This window comes from Notolepis coatsorum, assembly GCF_963971535.1.
Source record: "Notolepis coatsorum genome assembly, chromosome: 19".
Lineage (NCBI taxonomy): Eukaryota > Metazoa > Chordata > Actinopteri > Aulopiformes > Paralepididae > Notolepis > Notolepis coatsorum.
Window position 1 is genome coordinate 43,941,669 of NC_140183.1, and position 16,977 is coordinate 43,958,645.

Consider the following 16,977-nt stretch of genomic DNA (forward strand, 5'->3'; position numbering starts at 1 on the left):
TTTTGGCAAATTCTTCTGCTCTGTGTAACAATAAATAATGAATTAGGGCTGGGCGATATAACGATAACGATAAATATCGCGATATATTTTAATAATCGATATCGAATATCGAAATAAATAAAAAAATCGAAAAATCGTTTTTTTTTTTTTTTTTTTTTTTTATACCTGCAACAGGGCAGTTTTAAAACCAGAGACAGTGGACAGACTTGTCTTTCTTGCCTGCAACTTAAAGTAATGGCTTTGCTTGTCCAAATGACAATACTGACCAAATTCAGATTTCTTTTTCTCTTGTCCATTTATTTAGTTTGCTTTCTAATTTAAAATACATTTTGAAACCGTCTGTACACAGTAGGCTATGTGTGCTAGCAGAACTAGACTCCAGTCACGAGTCACAGTGCACATGTGCGGTGGTTTGTCCACCAAAAAAGCGCCAAAAGATCGAAAATAAACTAGCAGAGCCAGAACTGTTCAACTCCTCTGGAGCCACAGCCAGCAGAGAAGCCGGTTTACTTTAGCTTTTAAACCAGCTGCAGCCTGAGAACTGGAGTGTGAGGGGATGTAACAAAGAATTGCTGCAAAATAAACATACATCTGTTGTTAAAAAAAAAAAAAAAAACGTTTATTTATTTTTTATTTTTTTTATACTTATAACAATTCGATAATTATCGATATCGAGAAATAAAATAAAATTATCATATCGTTATCGCGATACGATTTTTTTCCATATCGCCCAGCCCTATAATGAATGATGATATGTAGTTCAAAACTACGGCCTCCGTATGAGTTTAAGACGTGAACATTAGGGGTGGGAATCACCAGTTTCATCACGATACGATACGATATCGATTCTTTAGACAACTATACGATATTTGCCGATATCACAAAGTCTGCCACGATACGATTCAATTCAGGTGCCTGCGATCGATATGAGGCGATATTATGTGCCCATTTAACACAATCAGTCACATTTAGATCAACTAAAAAAAGGCTACGGAAATATCAATTGATGTATTTATTTTTGAGCTCTTCCAGACATTTAAATGAAAAACAATCTATTGTTTTTAATACAAATAGACCTCCTGTTTACTTTTGTTTTTATATATTGAGCTTTAACACACACACAGACACACACACACACACACACACACACAGTCCCCCACAGCCCCCACCCCTCCTCCTTCCAAGTCCCCTCTCCACTCTCCTGTTCTCTCTCACGGTTAGCTGCTTAGCTTTTAGCAGCCAACGCGACGTTCATTTAGATATTTAACGCGACGTTGGCATAAAGGAATGGCGACGATGCAACGCCTGTTATATGCATTTGACCCGTTGCGGGGAAAAAACTGCACAGACTTATATCGGCTCGCAAAATAGACGCTTTGTAGTGCTTTACAGCAGACGCAAACACTGCTGTAATGTCTACACGGAGTTTCACAATACTGGGCGCCGGCGGATATGACTCGCGGGGATTTTCAAAATAAGAGTATCGCAATATGAATCGATCTTTTTACGTTGCATCGATCCTATTTGATTATTGATAATAGATCGATATATCGATCTGGATCGATGTATTGTCCCACCCCTAGTGAACATGGTCATGTTTGTTGAATAAATATATTTTTTTACTCCCGATTTTTCCCCCCGATCTTCTGATCGGATCGGGACATCCCTAATCTTAATCGGTTTTTACTTGTTAATTTACCTGGTCTGAGGTTCCTCTGTACAAACAGAAATGCCCCCCCAATGCATTGCCTGGCCACCTTCTGTCTCATGAGCTGGATGAATGAGTGACACAGGCTGATCACCTGACTACATCTACATCCCTCTTCATCACCTCAACCGTTGCCCTGGTGTCTCAGGGAATTAGCCCAGCTGACAATAACTGCAAGATGTCCGTTAAGGGAGATTAGCCGAGCGCCCGTGCCATATGATAAAGGTTATCACATGTTGGCACAAGCTGCAGATTTCCTGTGTGTGGGGTAATATACCGGTAGATGGTTAAACAGGGCAAAGTTCACCCTATAGTCTTGTACTCTATCAGCAGACGGAAAGGTCATTTAATATATATGTAAATTTATTTCTGATGTCCGTATGTATGGATCAGCGTTGCATAGGTAGTTTTTAAGCAGCTGGGCGACTGGGATCATGAGTATGAATGAAGTACTATCCCTTTTCAAATGGCTTTTATTGCGTCAGTTGTAGGGATGGGTACCGAATTCGGTACTTTTAAGGGTACTGACCGAAACACGTCGGTACTACCGTGTATCGATTCACGTGAGATCCAACGGTGACAATTTTCGGTACAATGCGCAAAAAAAAATCAGATGACGTCACGTTTTGTTGACCGCAAAAACGAAACCGCACGTTAAGGCACAATACATGTTTTCAAACTCTCTTTGGGTGTTTGCAATTCATGGGGACTGGGGAGTATATGTCTCTGATATCTATCTTGGTAGTGGGCAGGTTATTAGAAGGTGTAGCTCAGTTTCCACATCTGCTCTGTCTGACATGGCTGTTAGCCTAGCCACGGAGCACCTTTAGAGGAGAGGAGATTGAATTCGGGACACAATGGGACACTGGCTCTGTTCATGGTCACGAATGGATTCCAGCTTAATTTATTTACTACAGATGACAAACGTGTTGTTTCTGTTTTTCTTTTTTACATACTTGCGCCACACGGAACAACTGATCACTACAGCCCAGCATCATATTACTGTAGCCAGTCTCTTGAAACACTACTGTCTATCTCCAAACTTCCACTCGAAACGTTCTTTTGCTATGTGCTCGCACTGCCGCGGTGGGTTTTATTTTTAGCTGTCGGCTTACTCCTTTCATAGTTTCACATATTTGTAACCTGTTTAAAGTTCTTAAGCTAACGTTAGCTAAGCTAATCGTCGGACATAACGTTAGCTCCTAGGGTTACAGTGCAAGCCGGCACAACTCAGAGTCAGGACAGAAGAGTAGAGGATGTGATGTTGGTAAACAAGCCACACACACACCGCAGAGCGGGTCTTCTCCAAAGCGGGGGAGGAGCAAAAATAACTGCTAGAATACTCAATCAGCAGCAGAGTAGTTCATTGCTGCTAGATTGTTTGTTTATTTAATCAGTTGTAAAATACTTTACATCAGTAAGATGTAAATAATAATAATGTAATAATAATACATTTATTTATTAAATATTAAGTTTGGAATTTTTTTTTTACAACTGAGGTAGGTAGATACAATTTTTAGAGACTAAAGTACCGAAAAAAGGTACCGTTGGGTACCGGTATCGATTCACAGGTACCGGTATCTTCAAATGTGAAAGGTACCCATCCCTAGTCAGTTGTCCCCGAAGCTTTTCTCCCTTTCAAAGCAGAGCTGATCTCTCTTGTCCCACTGCGTGGACAAACCTTTGTTTTTCAGTGAGGTATGTAACGACGTCAACACAAGATCCAACTGCTTCCTCCCTCACACCTACTATAGCCACTAAACGCAACTCGTTTGACTTTATTGAAACGTGTTGGATGTTGCTTTCCGTAGTCGACCAGTTTGTTGTTCCTTTTCCCCCCAAAAAAGTGAAATGTCAAAAGAGGATCAAGCGTCGGATGAAACTCAAACCGAGAGACGTATCACGTTTCAAAAGGATGTGTCGACCTCTCCATCGCTGTGTGAAAGCGCTGTGAATTGGTGGTGGTGGTGAACCGTTTTATTTTGGTGTTCCGTTGTGGAGGCATCACTTTACAGCTGCTGAAAGCGGGTTCCCACATGAGTGTAATCTCGCAGGACGGGGCAGATTCTCACGGACACCCGCGTGCTAATGTATCCCAGACTCTCGAAAACAAATGACCCAAATACTCACTGAATCTGCTGTATATTGCAGATTTAGCGTTCCTCGCACAGAAGAGCTGTGTATAGAGAGCAGGCGCATAAGCAGCCTGGTATCATGTTTAATGTCAGGCATCTGTTAAGAGTAGGCTGGTCTGGGTTGAAGGGCAGTCTGTTTTTCCATACTCTGAGAGAGAGAGAGTCTGCTTTTTGAGGAATAACATCTAGCTAAATGAGCCTGTGCAGTTGCACGTCTGGGTGTCAGATTATGGTGTGTGTTTTGTTCCTTTAACCCCTCTAGCGACTTGATTCAATGATCCAGATTTTTTTAAAGCACCTATGGAAACCTTGCTGCCATGCCTAAAGGGGAATAAAGCCCAAATGCCTGAAAAATAATACCTATTTATGCGAAAGTAAGTTAACATGTAGGCAACATTTAGATTTCTTAAATATCTGACTACTCAATTACTGTGAATTAAATACGTTGCTTGCAGGGCCGCGTTCTCTGAAGACCCATTACCAGTGTCGAGGAATCGTAAACCATTTTACTGCCATCGTTGGCCATGCATAAATTGGTCCTGGTGAATAGGATGTCATGCAAAAGACTGGCTGATGCAATGATTCTAAATAGAGTTTTAGCTTCTCGCATGGACCATGCCGCTTACCTCTTCCCCACTTAATAGCCAAGAAGAGACTCTTGAATGAGCTAGCCCTCTAGCAGCCATCACAAAGTGGCATATATACACCCCCTGAGCTGCCGGGGGGGTCAAGGTTTCCAGGCAACGGACAGCGGTGGCATGCACATTCAGCTATTGACTTAGCCTTTACCCAGGAGCTCTCTGCTGTGGTTGTCAGATCTCCACAGCAGTCTCCGCGCTGGACCTCCACCGCCACGCTGGCTCATCTCTCCCTTTCTATCTTATCTCCTCTACACACCACATAAACACACCTGCCTGTGTAATCTGGGGGTTATTTGACAGTGCAGCAGTTACCTCACAAAATGATGCACCATCTCACCCTTTATTAGACCCATTAGAAATGAATGGGTAACATCTGTCCCCTTCCAATGAACTAACGATGCCCATTGTCCAGCATATTCTCTCCATGTGGGTCTCTTTTTTTATTTATTTTTTATTATATATATATACACACACCCTATCCAAAGAAAACTATTTGTCTTTGTGCCTGAAATAACAAAAGTTCAGATTTGTGGACCTTTTTTTATTGGGGCACAATGTTTTTGTGACAATAATTTAGTGATGCACCGATGTGAAAATTGTGGCCGATACCGATATTAATATTGCTGTTCTGGCCGATACCGATATTTACCTATGTCGATATCCCTGTATAGATTTTTTTTTTTTTTTTTTTTATTATTGCAGAACAAAAAGTTATTAAAAGTCAGTACTCAACACACAATGCATAATGAAACTTTCAGTAAAGGTGGTTATAATATATGCAAGTACAGAAACAGGATAAAACAAAAATAGTCTATAATAACATTTTAGCCGTATACAGTGTATATCCAACGAAATTACAATTATATAAATGTTAGTATATAATATACCCCTAATACCTATTTTCTAAAACCCTACACACATATGCTCCAGCTCAAACCCCCCCCTCCCAGACCCCCTCTTGGATAGTACCTCCATTATCCCTCACTCCTAACCAGACACCACCATTATAAGCTAGCTTTTATTCTCTCCGCCACTTCTAACCACATTGACATTTTGGATTCATTGATCCCCAGAATTCTTGCTGTAGATATTTCTTGATATATCACATCAAGATATGTAAGAAACCACACTTTTCGGCAAATTTTTTCCGGTTGAAACCAACGTGATGCGATCAGTTTTTTTAGCTACTGTGATACCCGATAAAACCAATCTTTTTAGTTGTGGATTCACTGCAAACTCAAAAACATCATTCAATAGTAATACCGCGGGGTGTACAGGTATATTCCAAAATACGAGTGTTGATAATTGTTGGGACACATCTTCCCAGAATGCCTTAACTGGTGGGCAGTCCCAATACATGTGCATAAATGTTCCTTCGTTCCCATTTGTACATTGGGAGCATTTGGAGTCTTGTATAAGCCCCATTTTGCACAGCCTTATAGGAGTCAAGTATGTCCTGTGAATATAGTTCAGATTGATTTGTTGATGATCCGGGTTCCTTGATGTAAGTCGGACATTTTCCCAGGCTCCTTGCCAATCAAAGTCATATTCCAGGTCTGGTATATCCCTCCTCCAGACAGTGTCTATTTGAAGGGTTTCATACGAGGACGTTAGTAATTGATAATAAAAACTTGATACAAAACCTCCCAATGTATCTCTTTCATAGAAAAATTTGTGGTATCTGTGGTGTTCAATTGGTACGAGTAATGGAACACCGTGAGATCTCATACAAAGTCGTAACTGTATGTAAAAAAGCCATGTGGACTCGGTGAGGTTAAACTTTATGCATATTTCGACATAACTACAGAGGCCCTTGTTATTAAAAATATCCCCTAATGAGTGTATGCCTTTCTCTTCCCATATTGGGAATCTTATAGGTCGTTTTCCCATTAAGAGTGCATTGTTATTGAATATGGGAGTGTGATTATGCCATTCTTGAGGGTTAGGATATTTCTTTTGTGTTTCCCGCCATGTTCTGATTGCATGGGTAATTATTGGGCCAAATTCTCGCTCACAATGCTTGATTGAAATTTTAGTGTGTGCTATGTCTTCCAGTCTCTGTGGGGCTACCATGTTTTCTTCTAATTCTCTCCAAGATACCAAAGCCTGGGGGTCAAACCATATCTTCACTGGTCTTAAAGTGAAGGCCTTAAAATATTGTAAAAAATTTTTTGCGAGGTGGTTTGTTATTCCAAATAAATTTGTATGTGGAGGTTTGTAATATTTTCCAGTAGCCCTCTGGAGGAGGTAACGGAAGCATTGAGCTGAAGAAATTGATTCTTGGTAATACATCCATCTTAACTATTGATACCCTTGCCTGTACTGAGTTTTTAAGTTTTGCCCACCTGTCCAGGTCGTCTTTGATTTTGTTCTGTATTTTTGTGTAATTGTGCTTCACCGTTTGTCTTATGGTGGGAAATATTTCCACACCCAAGCATCTGAAATGTTTGACCATGGGTATCGCACCTGGGAGGGTTGTGTCTTTTTTTGCACTGGTGTTAAGAGGAAGAAACGCCGACTTAGGCCAATTTATTTTAAATCCCGATAAATCACCAAAGTTTTCTATCAACTTGAGTATATGCGGCAATGTGTTGTTGGGGTTTTGCATGAACAATATTACGTCGTCCGCATATAAACTAATTTTAAGATGTGTGCCCTTGATTACTATTGGTTCTATGTGTTGGGATTGTCTTATAAATTGTGCTAAAGGTTCTAATGATAGATCGAATAGTCCGGGACTAAGAGGGCAACCCTGTCTGGCTGAGCGTGATACCGGAAAGATATCGGAGATGAATGTGCCTGTTGTAATCCTGGCCGATGGGTCCTTGTATAGTACTTTAATCATATCAATGAATCCTTTTCCTAACCCCATCCTTTCTAATACTGCCCATAGAAACGACCATTCTAACCTGTCAAATGCTTTCATAGCATCCAGGGATAGTATCGCCTTAGGTGTGGTGTCCTCTTTGTCAGCATCTAGTACGTGCAGTATTCGCCTTATGTTATCATTGATCAGGCGACCTTTTATGAAGCCTGTTTGGTCCGGATGAACTAAAGACGTCATATGCTTTTGCAATCTGATGGCTAATATTTTAGAGTACAGTTTGACATCGGTTCCGAGGAGGCTTACAGGACGGTAACTACCGCACTCAGTGGGGTCTTTGTCTTTTTTGTGAAGAACTGAAATAAGTGCGGTATTTTGGTGTTTATGGAAGCTTCCCTCTTTGACTGAGTATATGATCATATTTAGTAATAAGGGTCCAAATATGTCCCAGCAAGAAATGTACATTTCTGATGGGATACCGTCAATTCCCGGAGCCTTGCCGTTTTTCATTCCGGATATGGCCTCCTTGAGTTCTTCTAATGTGATCGGTACTTCTAACTGTTTAGCGTCTTCCTCCGTAATTTTAGGGAGAGTAATTTGATTAAGATATGTGTCTAATTTGTCTTGATCAAAGGTCGTTTCTGAATTATATAAATCGGAGTAGAATTCTTTGAATGTATCGTTTATTATTTTGGGTTCTGTTACTAGAGTTTGTTGTTTCCTAATGGCAGTTATATCTGCAAATTTTGCATTAATTCTTAGTCGCATGGCTAATAGGTGACTAGGTTTAGAGCCTTGGAAGTACTGCTGTTGTCTTGTGCTGCGTATTTGCAATTCCGATTTTTGTCTGTATATTGCTTTGATCTCTGTCTTTAGAATGTTTACTTGGTTTTCTAGTCTAGTAGAGTTGTTGTATTTTAAAGAATTAAAAAGCGTTGAGTAAAGCGTTTCCATTTCAGATAGTTTTGTGTTTTGATTTTTGCGCAATATGGAGGAAAATCTATCCGAGAAACTTTTGTAACTTATTTTCAGAAATGACTGATATTTTGAAACTACCGTATTTGAGGCCAAAACATGTAAAAAGATTAATAATAATATATATTTTTTTTTAAATTTTTATCGGCCCATATCGGCCCTATCTTGATATCGGACCGGTGTAAAAAAAATTGTGCATCACTACAATAATTCCCTCCAGGACATATGATCATAATTAGCTAATTAAAGAAGCTTAGGACGGGTGCAAAATGAAGAAGTGGCAACAGGATCAGGGGGAACATGTGCCGCCAAAAGGAAATGTCTAGCGTCTAAATTATTTCACTGATTCTTGAGATCTGGGACAAAACATGTTTTTAAATCGCTCCAAAGACATTTTAAATACTTGATGGATTTTAAATGTATGTCTGTCTGTAGCTTTTTGCCAGATTGTCCCACCATCAACCAGCATGTCCCACCATCAGACAGCATGTCCACCATCAGACAGCATGTCCCACCATCAGCATGTCCACCATCAGCATGTCCCACCATCAGACAGCATGTCCACCATCAGCATGTCCACCATCAGACAGCATGTCCACCATCAGCATGTCCACCATCAGACAGCATGTCCACCATCAGCATGTCCACCATCAGACAGCATGTCCACCATCAGCATGTCCACCATCAGCATGTCCCACCATCAGCCAGCATGTCCACCATCAGCATGTCCACCATCAGACAGCATGTCCACCATCAGCATGTCCACCATCAGACACGTAGAGCCATATGAAATCCGTTTTATTTTTTTCCAAATTCCATTTTATTTTTTTCCAAATTCCGTTTTTTCCGTTTTAATATTTCAGAATTCTGTATTTTGCTTTGTATGCTAATTTTACCATCAGAAATAGTGTCTAATAAGTGGGAATGAATAAATGTCCACAATTTAATAAGATATAACAGTCCATTTAATAGGGCTGTCTTAAATACTTCGAAGCTTCGAAGCTTCGTTCGATGGGCATGGGATTCGAATATGAAAATAAAATTTGATTATTAAAAAATATAAATGATATATATATATTTTTTTTTGCAAAATCAACTCTGCCTCTCTTTGTTAATTACAACAAGCAATGCTGTTTGTTATTTAAGATGAGGTCGGACTCGGCACTGACAGATTTGTGTTCATTGTGCTGCTTTTATAAAGCCTCAAATGACGGCTTACAATATTTCATGAAAGCAAAGTGTTTTGTTTGTCTAAGATTTAAAAAGGTTTAAACCTTACAGCACTGACAAAGTTGAACAAAGTGCTGTACAAGTCCCACAAAAAAAAAATATTATAATTTTTTATTTTTTTTTTATACAGTTGCTTCCATTTTTATTGCTCAATTCCGCGATTCCGTGATCGCGGATTTCATATGGCTCTATCAGACAGCATGTCCACCATCAGCATGTCCACCATCAGACAGCATGTCCACCACCATCAGCATGTCCACCATCAGACAGCATGTCCACCATCAGCATGTCCACCATCAGACAGCATGTCCACCATCAGACAGCATGTCCACCATCAGCATGTCCACCATCAGCATGTCCACCATCAGACAGCATGTCCACCATCAGACAGCATGTCCACCATCAGCATGTCCACCATCAGCATGTCCACCATCAGACAGCATGTCCACCATCAGCATGTCCACCATCAGACAGCATGTCCACCCAGGGGGCGAAACTAGAGCCCGCCACCCGCCATTGGCGCTCAGTTTTTACGTTTGGCGCCTCCCACTTAGAGGTCTCCCCGCCGTGTGGCGGGCAATCAAATAGTCATGTGAAAACCGAAAATCATGATCCAATTCTGAGCGGAGTTCTCACTCGCTGTCTCAGCACAGACACGCAGCGCATTGCTGGTCCTACCCCTCCCGCACCTATTTCTGTATGCTGCATGTAAACAGAGGACAGTCACCGTGACATTAGTCTAGTCAGAGGGACCTCCGTGAGCTGACGTTAGCTACTGTTACAAAATGACCCAGTCAACTATTCACTTTTAGTTTAATACATGAGGCATTGTGTAACGTTATCCAGCCGGCTAGCTACTGATAGCTCCCGACATCAACAACTGCTCCAGCAAGTGTCCAGTGCATAATACCTCCGTTGGCTAGGTAGCTCATGTTAGCTCACTAGTCACTACGAAATGTCCCAGTAAACTAAATAGTTCAGAGGCGTTGTCCCAACGCCATCCAGCAGTAGCTACAGATAGCTCCTGACATCAATGTCCTACAACATGCGTATTCGAGCCCCTGGCTTACATCGCATGAGGGCTGCTGAATAGGGTCCAGGTGCAGCGCAGGAGAATCCTTTCATGCTGAATGTAGAGTTTAGGGTCCAGGTGCAGCGCAGGAGAATCCTTTCATGCTGAATGTAGAGTTTAGAGCTCAGCTGCAGCGCCAGTGAATCCTTGCTGGAGCTGGAGGCCACTCGAGTATACACACAGACAGTGGAGCTGTTTGCAGACAGCGAGGTGGCGATGTCTCGCAGATAATACAACTACAAGTATGATTATATAATATATATATTTTATTAAAAAAAAATATATATATATATATATATATATAAAATAATAATTATTATTTTTTTAATCAAAAAAAAGTTGGCAGGTAAGAAATATGCTTGGCGGGTAGATTCTTCCCATCTACCCGCCACTGGCCGGTGAGTCAAAAAGTTAATTTTGCCCCCTGTGTCCACCATCAGACAGCATACCATCAGACAGCATGTCCACCATCAGACAGCATGTCCACCATCAGCATGTCCACCATCAGCATGTCCACCATCAGCATGTCTACCATCAGACAGCATGTCTACCATCAGACAGCATGTCCACCATCAGCATGTCCACCATCAGACAGCATGTCCCACCATCAGACAGCATGTCCCACCATCAGACAGCATGTCCACCATCAGACAGCATGTCCCACCATCAGCATGTCCACCATCAGACAGCATGTCCACCATCAGACAGCATGTCCCACCATCAGACAGCATGTCCCACCATCAGACAGCATGTCCCACCATCAGACAGCATGTCCACCATCAGACAGCATGTCCACCATCAGACAGCATGTCCACCATCAGACAGCATGTCCCACCATCAGACATCATGTCCACCATCAGACAAAACACTTGACGCTGGTAACGTCTGACAGTGGTGACAAAATGTTTTTCCTTCTCAAGCATGTGCTCTACTCTCCAGACATTTTAGTCTGTAAACTCTACTCTCTGGACATTTAGTCTGCAAACTCTACTCTCCAGACATTTAGTCTGTAAACTCTAACTAAAATGTAGACATTTATTCCATAATTTTCAACAATTTTCTCACCATACTGGAGTGACGGCATTGACATGTTAAAGCTTTGACTGCAGTAATAATATCAATATTGTTTATTTTTAAATATCAGAAAACATACAACTTTCCAGACCATGTACAGTACTCTTGCAATCACCCTGGGCAGGGGGTACAAAAGGCGTCCTCTGGGATATAGCTGCCCATGTAATTTCCTGATTTATTCAAGATTATAGAAAATTGTAGACAGTGGTGACAGAAATTGGGGGCACAATTTTCATTCTTAAGAAGTTAAACATCATGGTATGGCTTTTTTTTAATAGAATTCATATCCTTACCTTTTTTTTTAACTGATCATTTTATTTCTACATTAAAAAAATGTTTTAACACTTTTTGGGCAGTTTTAAATCATGATTCCCTACAGAGGACAATGAGATTTCCAGGTACATTTCCAGGTACAGAGTAGACAAATGAAATAGAAATTCATTTCAGTCGTCTTGAGTTTGAACATAAACAACACTTTTCCCTGTAGGTCATGTTTTGTCCCGACTTGAGAATCCGATTTTATAGAATTATCCGTTCTCAAGGCCGTGCCCAGAGCTAGACACTTGTGATCCTTTTTCTGTTTGTGCTTATTACAGAGTACAGTAGTACAAGGCTGCTTTCCGATAAATCTCACTTTCAAAATATTTGCTTATCCGTAATATAAAAGTGATACCGCAGTTGGGGAGAAGCGGGCTCTTCTGTGTAGAACACTCGACATACTTCCACACGTTCACACACACAACGGCAGCATTGGTGGGTGTTAAAGATCATGCCTGGTAATTACATGAAATGGCAGGGATTGTTCATTGTCCCAGGCTTTGTGATCTGGACATTGTCCCAGTCTCCTGGCACAGCTCCCTCCCAGGGTCTTACCACCAACGGCAGCGTGGGGGGAGGGGGACCTTAATATGGAAATGGCATTAATTACCAGGCCTACACAGCAGATGTGACCTTCAGCCCCATTCAACACGACTACTCATCTAGTAAAAGGCTTCGAAGAGAAAATCACTTTGCACTGGATGGTCTATAAATGTACCTAATTCAACGGTTTCCTCTTCTGTGTGGTGGAGAGATCTTTTAATTATTATTAAAAAAAATTGCTGTCTGCTTGTGTGAGTGGGTTTTCTTAGGTATTTGTGGTATGATTTTGTCATAATTCTCTCGTTAGCCTGTAATCTTATCTTTTTCAGATAAGCTAAATCTCCTGCTGAAAGGGAGAGACGGGAGGCCAGAATCTCTCAAATCTCAACGGCTTTGGCATTTCTCACAAATCTCCTGTCATTAACTTGTCAGGAGCCAGCGTTTACCTCCTCGGCCTCCTCATGGGGTTAAAACCCTGTCCGCCCGCTGGCAGTTCAAATCGCAGGCTGTCTATTCCAATGTGCCGCGCCGATTAACACATTAACCAGTCTTTTGTTTCGATTTTTCAGCGCTGGTCCTAAAGGAGACAACATCTACGAGTGGAGGTCGACCATCCTGGGACCGCCGGGCTCAGTCTACGAGGGAGGGGTCTTCTTCCTGGACATTGCCTTCACGCCCGACTACCCCTTCAAACCACCTAAGGTCAGCGACCGCGGCGCACGGCTGACTCATGTCGGCACCTCTGCACTCCCATGTTTTGTTTGTGGAAAAACCCTTGTGTGATTTATGCTCTTTATTGGGTAGAAATCTGTCTTCTGCCAGATTACCAGTTCAATGCCAGGTGTTTTTAAAAGCACTATTGTCTGTCTTTTTATACGGTGCACCCACTGCAAAGCATTTCTAGTCCGTTGAGTGGATGCCATTATCGAATGTGTCGAGGCTATCTCCCCTTGTCCTTCGCATACCTGATTACCCTTTCCTTCATTCTCTCTCTCTCTCTCTCTCTCTCTCTCTCTCTCTCATGCTCGCTCTCTCTCTCCTCTCTGTTTCTCGCTCTTTGAGCTGTGTAACCACCAGCGCTGTGTTTGACAGCAGACTCAAACAAATCCACAGGCTCCGGCCTGGCTCTCTCTAGCCAGAGGGCCCGAGTGTTTCCGCCCCCACCACCACTGTGATCTGCAGCCACCCCCCCCCCCCCCCCCCCCACACACACACACACGCACCCCCGCCTCCCCTTTTTGCCCGTAGCTGCCATACACTCCCTCACAATAGGAACGCTCCAATGGAGCTCCGTGCTGAATACACTCAGACCGGAGCTTTTGGGAATTTTGATCCAGAGCTCCCTTAACTTGAATCTCCAGTCTTGAACACGGCCCTCTCTCTGAGCTTGACGAGTCGGCTGTGTAGATGGCTTTCAGTTTGGAGGGGGTCGGGAGCCAGGCCGGGGGAGCACCCTTGTGGGGGGATTATTTATAACGTTCCTGTCCGGTGTGATTTTGGGAATGCCAAGGCTCATTAGAAGTTTCCTCTCGAAGGTCAGGGTCAGGCAGGCCAGATGTTGGTGATTGGTGGTGGTGGGGGGGGTGTGTATCGGGACCAAACGGATGTCAAACCCACATCGAACCCCAGACAGTCATTATTATAAACAGGCGGATTGTTTGTTTGACTCCGGTACATTTGAAAGAAATACAGGTAAACGGAGAGTCCAATGTTGCATCTCACTGTTGAATGTTTGTGGAAGCAGAGTGTGCCGGGGTAGTGGTTTTGACTGGTTTTGACTCATTCATTTGCACTTGAGTGTTACAGACTGATGATGAAGGAGTTCTGCATTCAAGTCAAGATGATGACATAATTGTTATGATTTGTTTCCGATTTCACACCACGCTGCCCTCTGTTGGTCAATTTAATTTAATAAAGTCCTAAACATCATTTTGAAAAATGCTAAAGATGCTCTTTTGATATATTTCAGAGTGAGATTAAAATAATAAATACTTTTGTTAAATACTGAAAACTATTGAAGAAATATATTATTTTGTACATCTGCTTTGTTCTTTTTTAACTCAAAGCCCCAAAACATTACAATGATTGAGGTCTTGATAAAAAAAAGACTGAAATAGTTTCTTAGCTGTAAAAGTCGTGTTTACATTTATATGGCTTAGGCCTGCCACGATAACACATTTTGCTGGGCGATTAATTGCCCCCGAAAATATCGCGATAAGCGATATTATTGCGACCGGTTAGAGAATTTTTTTTTTGGAGAAATTTATTTCCCAAAACTTTTATTTTGAAGCCCACCGCTCCGTCTTTTCCGGTGTTTAAGACTTTTATTTTGAAGCCCACCGACCGGACCGGAAGTATTGTTGTGATTATTTCAGGTACTTTTTGGGTACCAGAAAAGTCACGTGAAACACTGCAGACCACTGAATAGAGACGCGTCTCTAGGATTTCATAATCATTATGTTTGCAGCAGGCACAAGTGCAATAAACAAAGGATACAGTCACTGTGTATTCTGCCTCATTTATTGATTAAACAAAACCGACAACACAATTTGCCACCGAGCGGAGAGTTTAGTCTCGCAAAAAGATCGCTGACTTGTTAAGGCTTGTTGTTAGGTTAGGTGCTAATGTTGTGCTAGCGTTTTAGCATGGCTATCGTACATAGCGTGATCAATATAACTCGCTATTGATTGTTTGTATGAGTAACGTTAATGCTAGTAGAATAGACACAACGTGAGGTAATCACCATCCATTTTAAACCGGTTATTACCTAATGCTAACGTTAGCAAATAGACACGACTGGTAACGTTACAGCTTGTTAGCCTAATGCTCGTTAACGTTAGCATAGACAGCCTAGCTAACGTTAACGCTTGTAGAATAGACACAATGAGAGGTAACGTTAGCGTTAGCAGAATAGACACAACGAGGGTCTCGTTAATGTTGTTGTTGATTGATTGATTGAAAACTGTGTTTACTCTGTTTGTATGAGTAACGTTAATGCTAGTAGAATAGACACAATGTGCTGTGCTCTGTAGTAAAGCCAGCGGCCCGCCTCCCAACACGGACAGTGACTGACAAGGGGCACTGGGTCCGCCTCATTAAAACAAACGCGCAAATAGCAATTAATCGCGCCCGTCAAAATCATTGCATTCATTTTAATTATCGCGGCAATTAATCGATTTATTGCTTATCGCGGCAGGCCTAATATGGCTTGTAAACACTAAAATAGATTTTAGTTTTGAAAGAGCTAATTTGGTCAAACTCCTCCGATATGGTTAAGAAAAGATATGGTCACATTAAATCTGGATTGGAAGCCATAAACTCTTTCACCATAGCGATTAAATGTTCCCTGACCACCAGCATAGCCCATAATAATCAGACATAGACTTTTTAAATGTTACTTGTCCTTTTGAACAAGTTGTGTTTTTGTAGATTTTTATTGGGTTTTTACTACCAGGCAGTCCGGTAGAGAGAGAGAGGAGGAATGGGAGACAGAGCAGGGGAAGACATTCGGCAAAGAACGCCGGGTCCGGGAATCGAACCCGGGTCGGCCGTGTTGCGACGCAGCGCATTACGTGGTTCGCCACTCAGGCGCCCCAGACATAGACTTTTTAAGTTGTCTTCTGGCGGTAATATAATATTCTAAAAATAAATTACATTCATTAGCAGCTACATATGCATGACAATGTTGATATGGTGTTGAGGGAACCCAGGGGAGTAATCAGGTATGTGCATTTATGCTGTGTCCTCACCTTTCCAGGTGATTACTCCCTGGGTTCCCATAACTACCATCTCAACATTGTCATGCATATGTCTTACCCCCTGAGGTCTAGAGTTTCTAGCTCCACCTTCTCAGAATATTCTCTTTTTTTTTGTTACATAATGTAAAATTACAGATTCATACCTTCAAAATAAGCCATCAATTGTCAAATTTGAGACGATAGTTTTCAATCAATGTCCTATCAAACATTCTGGTACAGTCATTACCAATTTGCAGCAGGAGCCTCTGAAGAGAATTCAGTGAATTCAGCTAATGATAAGGGAACTACACTCCTTCCCAGAATGCAATGTGATGTCAATGTCAATGACTAATTCACACCATGAAACAAAGGCCCAGCAGGGAACAATTACGGCTGAATGGGGGTATAGTGTGACTGATCAATACAGGCAGGCCTACAGCAACACACACTTTGATTTGATGCCATGCATACACACATAGATAGACAGAGGTTTAGATATTTAGATAGATATATAATAGTAATATAATAGAAAGAGAGAAAGAAAGAAGAGATAGAGGGGGAGAGAGAGGGATATAGAGGAAGAGAAAGAAAGAGGGAGATACAGAGGAGAGATGGAGGGAGAGAGAGGGAGATATAGATAGACATGAAACCTAGGTATGTAATTTCATCTTTCCTTGTGACAATATTGTCACCCACTGTACAAGACTGTACAAGAAATTC

The 16,977-nt window shown here is 41.7% G+C and overlaps 1 protein-coding gene across 1 annotated transcript in view; it reads left to right on the forward strand.

Moving 5' to 3' along the window:
• The window catches only part of LOC311246237 (ubiquitin-conjugating enzyme E2 E2), a 49,211-nt gene that overhangs the window by 15,664 nt on the left and 16,570 nt on the right, over positions 1-16,977 (forward strand). Inside the window, exon 4 of the mRNA XM_084336362.1 lies at positions 13,090-13,222. Within this exon, the coding sequence (XP_084192488.1) occupies positions 13,090-13,222 (133 nt within the window). The remainder of the gene's footprint in view (positions 1-13,089; positions 13,223-16,977) is intronic.